This window comes from Populus euphratica, unplaced genomic scaffold (assembly GCF_000495115.2).
Source record: "Populus euphratica unplaced genomic scaffold, PopEup_1.0 scaffold15.1, whole genome shotgun sequence".
Classification (NCBI taxonomy): domain Eukaryota; kingdom Viridiplantae; phylum Streptophyta; class Magnoliopsida; order Malpighiales; family Salicaceae; genus Populus; species Populus euphratica.
In genome coordinates, this window is record NW_011499874.1 from 1,791,095 (window position 1) to 1,803,400 (window position 12,306).

Consider the following 12,306-nt stretch of genomic DNA (forward strand, 5'->3'; position numbering starts at 1 on the left):
AACACTTCTATGTCACTCAAATGCTGTGTTTATCTAAGTTGTGTGGTACAGAACACTCATTTTTATTGTATAATGTGCATGCAAGAATGCTGCAACCAGTGCTTTGCTCAGCTGCAAAAGATCCAGCAAATTCTTTCAGCACTTGCAAGGCGAGCATTTTGTCTTGACTATAGAGTTCTGCCTCATTTTTCCCATATTCCAACCATGATGGCGCATTTCAACTTAAACCAACACTGCATGAGAAAAAGGATTCCATGCTAAAGAGCTGCAAATCCTGTTGGCTTTCTCACCGGAAATGATAAGTTCTTTGCAGATATTTCTTAATCCTGCTCAATTATTCTATTCGTGGTGGCTTTTTTTTTTTCCTGAGACTCCAATCTCCACTTATGTGGATGCTTGATGGTTTTCCTGGTCGCTAATGTTACAACCCATAACCAAAATTCTCTTTGTTAATTTTGCCGCAGGAAGGGTGGTTTGCTGCAAAAAATGCTCTCGAATTGAATCTAGTTCTTCAATAGTCATAGCAAATTGTGCCGTGTAAGCCAATTTCTTCTCAGCTGATACCCTGCTAATAGAAACATGTGGTTAGCGTTTGGTTAATCTATGGAGACAGAACGAGAATCAGAAATAACAAAATAAAAATATATATGGTTGAAAAGATAACAATAAAAATATAAAAATAAATTTGTTTATAAGATATTTTATAATGAATTTTTATACTTTTAAAATAAAAAGAATAGAAAAAACATGTTTCTAGAGATAATATTTTTTATTTTTTAAAATATTCTTGTAAAAATTATTAAACTAAAATATCTAAAGATAAAATTGATTGTTATCTTAATTTTAAAATCCAACTCAAGGGTATTCGAGATAAAACTCAAGTCATTAGTCAAAATTAGGGTCACGGGTTAGGTTGATTTGAGTCGATTTAAAAACAAAAATAATTATTATTATAATTTTAAAACTTGATTTAGAAATCGATTCATGGTAAAGCTCGGGTCATGTGTTAATAAAGTTAACATAAAATAAAAATAATTATTATTAAAATTTTAAAATTTGATTAAGGGGTCAACTTGTAGCAAAACCTAGGTTACAGATCAAGAGGGTCAACCCAAGTTAATTCAAATCAATATAATAATAAAAATTATTATTATCGTAGTTTTAAACTTAATTTGGAAGGGCAACTAGAGCAAGGCTCGGCTAATAAGTCAAGAGGGTCAATACGAGTTAATCTGAGTTAATATATGGATAAAACTAATTATTATCATAATTTAAAACTTGATTTTAAAAGTTAATTCAATGCAAAGTTCAAGTTGCTAGTAGAAGGGTTAACCTGATCAAAACAATCTTATTTTAATCAATTTTTTTCTCAAAAAAATCAAGAGTTTTTTTATCATTATTTTATTCTAATTTGATTTAGGTTTTTTTCGGTTATGTTAAGTCAATCCTTTCTGTATTTTTTTATAATTTAAACCATTTTAAACTCCAAGTCAACTAATCAAGTCAGTCCTGATTTTATAATTATGATTATTATAATATTATTAATTTTAAAATTTAAAATAAGTTAAAGTAAATAAAATAATATATAATTATATTTAAAAAAAATGTAAAGTTGATATTAATACATAGTAAAAGTAAAATAAATTTTTTATATTTTATTATATATTGTACACTATTATTAAATAAAGTACAAGATAATAACTTTATTTTACACATCAAAAGCACAATTTTATCTTCATTTTTCTCTATCTTATCTTCACCTTTTTTATTCAAAAACAACAATCAAACACTAACTTCGATCAAGCACGATAGTTCTGTCGTATGGGTTTTGTCAATCTCGCAATTTTGTTTGGCCGATCTATACAGTACATTTTGCCATCGTATTGGTTTTTACTACTGACATCATCCTACAGCTTAGGACTTAGAGCTTTGTTTTAAATGTGCGTATTTGAAGTTAAATTAAAATGGTGTCTAACTTTTTGGGTTAATATTTTACTGAGAATTATTTTTTAATAACATGGAATATTAAATTGACTAAATTAAATTGTATATAAATAAAAAATTAATCTCAAATAACTTTTGATTGAAGTATAAGTACCTAACTTGTATAGTGAAAATTTAAAAAGTTAAACTTGCAGCACATCAAATCTCTTAAAGGAAAGAGACTCTGAGCTATGTGAGCTTTGACCTTAGGCTACAAGCTCGCTTGGCCTTGTTCGATTCCAACTTGGTTTCAAGAATTTAGATTTGGATTTGAAGTAACTATAAATTCTTTTTAAGCCCTTAAAGATTTTTTAAGGGATTTTCTCATTGTAATTCTTCGTCTCTGGGCAGTATTATGTGTGTTTTGTACAAATGAATGCAATTAGTCTCAATTCATATGCATACTCCATTGTTATCTTCAATGAAACGCAAAGAAGAAGAAAAGTACACTGAGTCCAACTCTAGTTTCTCCTTTGGTGCCTGGTATCTGACCAATCTCCATGTAAAATGTAATGAATTTGCCTGGTAATGACGAGTGAAGGTTTGACGAAAGCAGTGTTGAAGGGTGTTTGCTCTTCCAGGGAATGTAATCATGCCAAGCAAGGCATCTTCTTCCGAGCCTTTTTGAAAAAGCAAGAGCAGGCTGCTCTGCTTGATTGGATGTGGCCACAGTTGGGCAAGTCTTCCTGGACCATGGTTCGGTGATGATCACACGTTAAGATCCATTGCCTTGGATTAAAACTGAAGAGTATCGCTGTGAAGCTCATGTGAAAATGAAGATTTGGATAGCTTTTGTATCCTATTTATGACCAAATCCAGCTTTGAGTCTCGGACTGGTCAACCATGATTAGACATAAAGAATAAAAACCACACCACAGCATGCAACAATGGCTCGACTGGTCCACCAATACATGTGGTAACTTGTCAACGAGAAAACAAATTCTTAGATCCAACCACTCGTGCTTCCCACTAAAATCAGAGATGGCAACAAGGAAGGATTTTCCAAGTCATCAAGGGCTCATGCATAAGCTTTCATAAAGAAACCGTGTCTGTGTGTGTGTGTCTATATATATATATATATATATATATATATATATTCTCAAGCAAAATGCTAAAGTTTAGCTTTTTCATGCCACGTTTTTTTAATCTTGGGAGAGGTAGTTCCTTGCATGTCCACTTTACGTGAGAAGGCCCATTTGATAATAATATATCTTTACTCTTTTCAATAGCCTAATAATCATTGGAAATTAAAAAAAAAAAAACTAAAAGAGGTTAAGAATAGACTATATGCATAGGCACATTCACTGGAATAGGATATATATATATATATATATATATATATATGTATGTATATTAACCTTCCAACCAAAGAAAACCTTAGCTCACTCTCGGGGTAATTTGATAGTTTCTAAGTATCCATCCATTGTTGTTCAATTTTATTTTATTTTTGGGATAATTCAATCTTTTAATCTTGCATTAATGCAGAATAAAAACTATGTCATTCTTGGAAGTAAAATTGTTTTAAAGGTCTAACGGGCTGATATCATCTTTTTATATTTTTTTGGCATAGTGTAAAGACTTTCATACCATTAAAAGCAAACACACACACACACAAATTAACAAGTAAGGGTATTTGTGTATTTTCATTTTGTTTTTTTAATAAAAGGTTGTTCAAGGTTCATACAGTGTTCTAACATGTTTATAAATAATATAAATACATTCATACCCTCCGAACCCGAAATCAATAAACAAAGAAATTGAGACTTTGGAAATTATGCCAAGAATACGCTGTTAGAACCCGAAAAGATTTGTTAGGTTATTAGAAAAAAAAACATTTGATTAAATTATTTTATTGCTAACATTAATTACCTCAAAGAATTGGTAAGGGATTCAAGGAAAACCATCATTATAAAATTATAATTCCAACATGAAAAGTCCAGGTCTGCGTACACACGAGATGAAGGTATCACGAACTTTCTCCCATTTTCATTTTAAAAAACAATTATCAATTTTTTTTTACCTTTATTTATTTCTTTTCATTTTAAAAAATATATATGTATAGTCCCATTAGTAGTTAAGAAGTTTTGTACTCTCTTTCATGACCACTTCAATAAAATTTATTGAATTCTTAGAATATAAATTCTTAAAACCATTTAGAAAAAAAAAACAAATTAATTAATATATAAATTCATCTGAAAACATAGTTTATCATAATTTTTTTTTTTTTTAATGAGTGTGATCAATTTTCAATATTTTATTTTTTTAATGAGTGTGATCAATTTTCAATTTAAATGCTCATGTTGATATCCTACAAGTTTCGCGATGGAACGGGTGGAAACAACACTACAATTTCATTACAGCTACACTTTCATTACAAGAAGGAGATTAGAGAACATAAAAATTAAAGCCTGTTTATTTGTTAGAATTTTTATTTTTATAAAAAAAATGGTTTGCTTGGAATATAAATTTTAAAAAATAAATTATTTTATGATGATATTTGATAGTATCATGAAAAATAAATTAGAATTTTTTTTTAATATTTTACTAAATTATAAAAAATAAACTAAAAAATAAATTATTAGTATTTTATTTTTTTAAGTTTGTTAAAAAAAGATCAAATCTTACACTTAAAAAATATATTATTTTAAATAAAATAAATAACAACTGAAATAATAAAGACAAACTGTAATATATAAAAAAATTAAAAATGATAAATTAAAAAAAAATAATTTAATAAATAATTTAAAATAAAAATAAATAGCAATAAAAATAGGGATCAAATATAAGGAATTAAAATTTTCAATTAAGAAAATGATATGAAAAAATAAATAACAATAAAAAATAATTACTAAAATTTATATAAAAATAAAATTTCAATAAATAAAATTGAAAAAAAAATTAAAATAAAATATATAACAATAAAAAATAGATGATTAAATTCAAATAATAAGATATTTTTAAAATTTTTACAACTTCTAAAAAGTATTTTTCATTTAAAATAAAAAAAATATTTTTTATAAAAAAGTCAAATCAATATTTTTTAACTAAATTTGTTTTCTAATTAATTTTTTTAATAATAAACAAATATTAAAAAAATAAAAATAAATAAACGGGGGCTAAGAGAGGCTTTGAAAGTGGGAAGACCGTATTGGCACCTACGAAAACAACAAAAAAGAAAAATAGGTGGGCGACTGAATTGTCAATCAATTCAAGAAGCTAAAAAAACAAAAGCAGCTGGAAAATAATTTTGGTGTACAACTTTCTCTTCTATTTTAAGTTTGGTTTTAGGTCTAAAATTGGAGAAATCTGGATGTATGTGATCCAATATTTTAAAAAGAAATTGCAGTATAAAACTATAAATTAGCAAAATAATGCCTTATTTCCATGTCATAAAAAAGAAAAGGAAAAGGCAATGGCCTCCAATTGTTGACTTGACCAAGCATTGATTGGTTCTATAAATTTATTTTTCTAATATCATTGTTTTTTTAATTAAATAAAATCCTTAATTATATAATTAGGGTAGATTTTTTTCAACAAGCTTAAGAGGGCTCATTATTAGGGTAAGGATAAGATATCACTTTCTAAAACCAAAATCACTTGGTATCTAAAGTCTAATGATTCATGTGATAAAAGAAATTGATGTTTTGGTTATTGACATTAGTGTTAAAATGATATATTGTTATCATCAATATATTGGTAGGTTCAAGTTAGAAATCTTGTTATCTATGTTATCTAGATTTAGGTGGTGTGATGTGTTTTTTTTAAAATATTTTTCATTCAAAATATTATTTTTTTAATTTTTTTAATTTATAACATAAACATATTAAAACAATTATAAATCACTTGAAAAAATCAATTACTATTTTTTCAAACAAAAAATAATTTGAAATAGTAAAAAATAGTTCCAATCATAAAAATAAACACCCTCTTGTTAGTCTACCAAATTCATGAAACACAAATATACTAATTCAAATTTGCTATGTTTTATAGAGGATATTTGAAAATACAGTATAAATAGTGTTTTAAAAAAAATTAAAAAATTATTTTTATTTAAAATATTTTTATATATAAAAAAAAATATTATTTTTATTTAAAATATTTTTATATATTTTAAGATCATTTTGATGTATTAATATAAAAAATATTTTTAAAAAAAATACAAAATTATTTTAATATATTTTTAAATATAAAATACTTTAAATTACCACCACCATCACAATCTCAAATATAAATATATAATAAAGACATTATTTTTTATCATCAATTGCTTGGATGTTGATGTCTATATAGTAAGTTCTTTGTGATAAGTATTTGTAATATGTTTTTATAAAGGAATTAATAATTGTATTAGAAATTGTACTCTCTTCACTCACATAAGCATGAAATTTATCAAGAAAATTATTAATAGGTCTTTATGAGAAAAATGAGTACAATAATTCTTATATCTTAAATATTTCCTCATTGATTTTTATTTATTTCCTTGTTAATAAAAAAAACTTGCATTTATTCCCTTATTATAAGTATACAAAATGTTAATAATTATCTAAAATATAAATGACAAATATAAAAACAACTAGACAACATGACACTGTAAAATCAAATTTTATTTTATAGAAAAAACCTCGTTGACGCGCCTTGTGTGTTGTACAAGCATACCTAAAGTAAACATTAATTTCTTCCAAGGAAAACAGAAAGAAAGGGCAGACAAGTAATTTCGTGGAAATAAAAAGTGGATGCCTCCAAAACAAGCGACGATAAAGGCAACCCGGCATTTCCTAAGCCAGGAAGAGAACCCAATAATAATAATAATAATAAAAATAATCTGACCCAATAATAATAATCTATAAAAAGAAAACACACACAACCAAGAAAACCTAACCCAGATTTACTTTCTATTTCTAATTTCCATGTCGTAAAAAAAAAACAAATTCACTCTGTGTCTCTGTCTGTCGTCTGCCATGTTTTTCTCATTTAACAACACCTCCTTTCTTCTTTCTATTTCTCAATAATATTTATCCACACCTCCTTTTCTTCTCTCACGCTTTTTGGTGTTTCCACTTCTTCTTCTTCTTCTTCTTCTCCTCCCCCTCATCCTCCTCGTTTCTCTCTTTCTTTTATAGAATAGAATCTCTCAACCCCCGTGTCTTACGCAATTCTCCCCCCCAAAAAATAAAAATTCTCACAGAAACCACCGTACCACACCCATTTTAAAACAAAACCACCCCTAAAACCGTCTTTCTCGTCTCTTCTCTGTAATACTCAGAAGGCCTTTTTTTCTCTCTCTCTCATTCTGGAGGGGTTTCCATCAAAGGGGTTGTCTTGTTATTATTGTTGTTTGTTTCAAATTCTTTTGGTTTTTTTTGGAGGTAGCTAAAATGAGCCGGGGTGCGTAGGATAAGGGTTTTGATTGGAGGTGTGCACGTGGACGGTGAAGATGGGGACGGAGATATTAATAAAGCAGTGGGGTACATGGGAGGAGCTGCTACTGGGTGGGGCCGTGATGCGGCACGGTACCCGAGATTGGAACCTGGTTGCGTCGGAGCTCCGCGCCCGAACCGTTAATTGCCCCTATACTTTCACACCCGAGGTTATTAATTACTACATTGATTGGTCAATTATTTAATTGATGATTATGATTTTTGTTTATTAATTAGTCACTACTAATTTTCCTCTCTTTTATTTTTGTGGGGTAGTTAGGTAAAAAACCATGATTAATTTTTTATATTTGTCCTAACACGACACGCTTATTGGACAATGGACATGTTTTTTGTTCCTGGTTTACCCTTATTTTGTAAATTACCTGGAAAGTTTGTTATTGCTCCTATTATTTTGCGAAAGGGTCAAAATCACCCTCCATTATTAAAGGTCACATTTTTTTAAAAAATAATTTTATTGGTCACGTATTTTTTTTTTCCCGGGGTTAATGAATATTGAGTTGCGATTGGTGGGACGCAGAAGAGAAGAAAAAACACGGATAGTGACATGGAAAAAGAAACGCCGGGGGGTGGGGGGGATAGCTAGGCAAGCATGCTTTGACTTTGACTTGACTTAAATTGTTGATGTTTAGTATTAGTGGTATTCGCATGACTTAGCAAGGTTAGAAAATGTTAATGGCGATTATGATAACGATGTGTCACGTGATGTGCACGTGAGTGTACCCCTTAGTGGTCCGTCTATGCTTTGACTTGGTCATGTATTTGGTCCCCGTTTAATTAGAAGCTTTGATTCTATGCTTTATACCTGTAGTTTGGCAAGATGTGATGTGATTTGACTGGTTGATCATGATGCTATGTGCATGGGGATTTATCTTGGCTTGCATTCTAAATGCAGATATGTAAAGCAAAGTATGAGGACTTGCAACAACGTTACTCAGGGTGCAAGTAAGTGTTCTTATGATTTCAAGACATTATACCTATTCTCGGGTTGTCTGAAGTGGATTGCCTAACCATGGCTACGGAAAGAAAAACGGAACATACCCGCCGGCTTGGGTCGGGTTTCATTTCGAAAAGAAGTCGATTCATTTAAGAAAAAAAAACTGAAACTGGTTTCAATTTGGTCAAAAAAATTGAGTTAATGTGTCGATCCGTGGGTTGACTTGGTCAAATCACAACCCGGGTCTTGGGTTGGGTCTTATAACTATGGTAGACAGAATTAGAGGGTTTAAACTGATCCTTTTCCAAAGAACAAAAGTCTTCTTGGCAATGGAGAGAAAAAAATGATCATATATATTGTTTTTTCCTCAAACATTACATTAAACCTCACTGTTTGATAATGCAAATCACAGGCTTTGAGTTGAAGGTTTAAATAAAAATTATTTGCGCATGTGCTTTCATTAGCATATATTCATCGTCAAATTTCTGAAACAAGTTGCACGCGATTTACTCGATGCCCATGTATTCCTCAGGGCTTGGTTTGAAGAGCTGCGGAAGAAAAGAATGGCAGAGTTAAGGAGAGCATTAGAACAATCTGAAGGTTCAATTGGGTCAGTGATCTGTTTTTTGTTCCAATTCAGACTGTATTTATAAATTCATGTTAAGAAAACTGCTTTGTGTCATTTGTCTTAAAATAAAAACATGGGAATCCGAAAACTGTCTTAATCATGTTCCCCTGCATTAATGTTGTCAATATCATGCTAATTCTGAGATTCCAATCCTAAAACATGTTGTGGAGCAGCATAAGAATCTTTGCTTTAGAGTCTCATGGCCAAAGCATGAAATCATGAATGCGCAAGTGTCATTAATGGATAAATGGTAATACTATAGTGATGATTTCTTCATCTTACCGAAGGAATAAATTGTTAAGAGCTGGATGGCCAAAGCATGAAATCATGAATGCGCAAGTGTCATTAATGGATGGATGGTACTACTATAGTGATGATTTCTTCATCTTACCGAAGGAATAAATTGTTAAGAGCTGGATGGCCAAAGCATGAAATCATGAATGCGCAAGTGTCATTAATGGATAAATGGTAATACTATAGTGATGATTTCTTCATCTTACCGAAGGAATAGATTGTTAAGAGCTGGATTTAGTGGAGATGTAATCCTAGGTTGCAGAACTTCACTATGTGATTTGTGAAATTTGGAGGGGTTAATTTGAAGAAAGAAATGCATAACATTCATTATGTGACATGTAAAGAATTCATGGATCTGTTTTAGATACATGTTAGCATGTGAGTATTGCAGTCTGCATTCATGTAATGGTTGTAGAGATTTCTTAACTGGTATGTTTCAGGTCACTGGAATCAAAACTTGAGATTCTCAAGGCTGAGAAGAGGGAGGATTGTCATGTCAGTTATGACTCCAGCCAGACAGAATCACCTGTGCTATTTCGGAAATGTGATGGGATCGAATCATCCAGTAAAGAGACATCCAAGGATGGACTCTCTGCTGGTAGTTTTACTCAGGATACCAAAACAAATTGGACACCTGAATGTCGAGTTGCAACTGCTATGCTGGCTGCAGAGATGGAGATTAAGCCAGAAGTTTCAATATCCCCTGAAGAGAATAAAGTTTCAAGCATATGGAAGCTGTCAGAGAGCATATTTGCAGGACAGGTAAGTAGTTTAAAAAGGAGGAGAGGGAAGCGAAAGCGGAAAGATTGTAGTAAGGATGTCAAGGAAGGGAGTGTTGGAGAAAGTGAGTTTTTGGGGTCAGCTGATGCTTTGTTTGCTACTCGCTGTAAAGATAATTCAACTAGCACCTCTGGTCAAATTGCAAGATGTTCTACTGTTGATGATCAATCCAGAGGTTCAAGCAAGGATGGAGCGGTGGATGTCAGGGTGATTTTTGATTCTATTGCAGAGAACAAATGTGCCTGTGTCTTTCATCGGCGTCTTGATAGCCAGGTATAGATCACTTTACCTCGTGAGTTGTGAAGTTGGTTTCTTGCAGTCATTGTCAATACAATGTTGTTGAAAATGATGATGGTGCCTCTTTGTTTTTAAATTTTTCTTCTTGTATTTTAATTTTGTATACTTGTTAGTTTTGATTATTATCGATATACTAATAATGCACAGAATCAGTTTAACTTACTGGTGGTGTTTTATTTTTGTAACAGAAGAGAGGAAGATATAAGAAAATGATCTTGCAGCACATGGATATTGATACCATAAGATCAAGAATTGCTAGCGGCTCCATCACAACAGCTAAAGAAATCTTTCGAGACCTGCTTCTACTTGCTAACAATGCCTTGGTCTTTTATTCCAAGACTACACGTGAATACAAATCTGCACTGCTTCTGAGAGACATCGTCACCAAAAGTCTGCAGCAGAATCTCAAGAATTATATTACCAAGACTACGATTACCTTTCTCTCAACCACATCACCTTTGCTTAATCCTCCTGTCAAACCTCAAAGTGCTCGTCCTGGTAATGGAAAATTGTCAGGAAAGGTGACCAAAGCTGGGAAGCTTGTTGCTAAAACTCCAAACACGGGTAAAAGACCAAATAATGTCCATTCACCTCCATCAGCAGAATCTTCAGCATTGAAAAAGAAAGGTTCTCATCCTCCTCTTTTAGCAGAATCTTTAGCCATGAGAAAGAAAAGCTCTCATTCCTTTCCTTCGGCAGAATCTTTGGCCACGAGAAAGAAAGGCTTTGGCCGTCCAAGAAAAACTGGACAAGAAAGTGCCACGCAACGCTTTGAAAGTCTGCCAAAGGGAAGGAAGAGATCCCGGGTTAAGTGACCATATTGTATAGCTGTGTTCATCATCCCCTGTAACATGTTACGACAATTCTAATGTGCTTTCTAGGATTTTTCAATGTACAAAGTCTCCCCCTTTGAAACTAACTGTTGTATAGTCCAAATGTAACAAAAAATTAGAGAGAAGCATTTGCTTACTTGACGTGCGAGCTCAAGGCAGCGCAATTTATCAGAAGAGGCGATGGCGACAAATTCTTAGTTTCTATACTGCATATTGATCACTGGAGATGCTGATTTTGCTTCTCAATTTTCCGGAGAACGCAATTTGAATATCGGATATCTGGCTAGTGGCCACCCCACTGGTAGAGATTGTAGAACGAAGGTCTTTGGAGACTTCCCCAGAACAACCTGTATACAGAGAGTACATTTAAGCTAAAACTGCGGCAATGAGGCTTCGGTCCAATGTTGAAGCCTCAAAGGTGAGGTTCGGAAAGCAGAAAGTGTGGGAATGTTAAGGTTCAAATTCCCACCTCCAATGCTAACTATAGAATAAAAGAGGTGGGCAGTTCACTGTAGCCCCACCTCCACTGAATAAATGTAGTTTTATTTTATTTTTTACTTTTTATTTAAATTTTATTATCCTTTATATGTTGATTTTTTTTTTAGGGATATTAAAACATGAATTACTTATGGATTTTGCCAAATCAAGATTTAATTGAAGTTAAAAATAAAAATTACAAGAATGATGATCATCTTTAACAAAGAACAACAAAACATACCCCATTTAGTTCCCTAAAGTTTTAGCTTTTCTATCATTTGATCATTGTTTTGAAAATTTATATTTTGATACCAGACTTTTTTTTCTTCATATTTCAGTTCCTAGGTGTTAAGAGAAGAAATAAAAAATTGATAAAAAAAATTGAGTGAGAAAATGCTTGAATATCCACATTTTCAAAAAGGTTTATATTTATATCATTGAATTTGTCTTTCTTAATAGGAGTTCAATGAAAGTGGTGTTTCTTTTAGAACCATACCAACAAAAGGTAGATTAAGATCCATTAAGTTTTGAGATTGGAAATAGATTTGTTAAAGTTTCTATAGAATTTTGAGGTATTTGCAAGCAAAAACAAGTTGAAAAATAGGTTTTTATGGTCTAAAAATTTTGATTAGTGTTTATGAG

The 12,306-nt window shown here is 31.2% G+C and overlaps 1 protein-coding gene across 1 annotated transcript; it reads left to right on the forward strand.

The window, feature by feature from the left end:
- Positions 1-6,818: 6,818 nt before the first annotated feature.
- Positions 6,819-11,387, forward strand: BRD4 (bromodomain 4). The gene is made up of 5 exons (XM_011029619.1): positions 6,819-7,570; positions 8,314-8,363; positions 8,888-8,965; positions 9,718-10,330; positions 10,543-11,387. Exons 1-5 carry the CDS (start codon positions 7,418-7,420, stop codon positions 11,167-11,169), a joined length of 1,521 nt encoding a protein of 506 aa, XP_011027921.1. The 5' UTR covers positions 6,819-7,417; the 3' UTR covers positions 11,170-11,387.
- The last annotated feature ends 919 nt before the right edge of the window (positions 11,388-12,306 follow it).

What these genes read in the sequence shown, in the direction of transcription:
- BRD4 (XM_011029619.1), top strand. Translation starts at nt 7,418, where the DNA reads ATGGGGACGGAGATATTAATAAAGCAGTGGGGTACATGGGAGGAGCTG. An exon ending in CCTATACTTTCACACCCGAG is followed by an intron (nt 7,571 to 8,313) that starts GTTATTAATTAC and finishes TTCTAAATGCAG; the next exon opens with ATATGTAAAGCAAAGTATGA. An exon ending in ATCGGCGTCTTGATAGCCAG is followed by an intron (nt 10,331 to 10,542) that starts GTATAGATCACT and finishes TTTTTGTAACAG; the next exon opens with AAGAGAGGAAGATATAAGAA.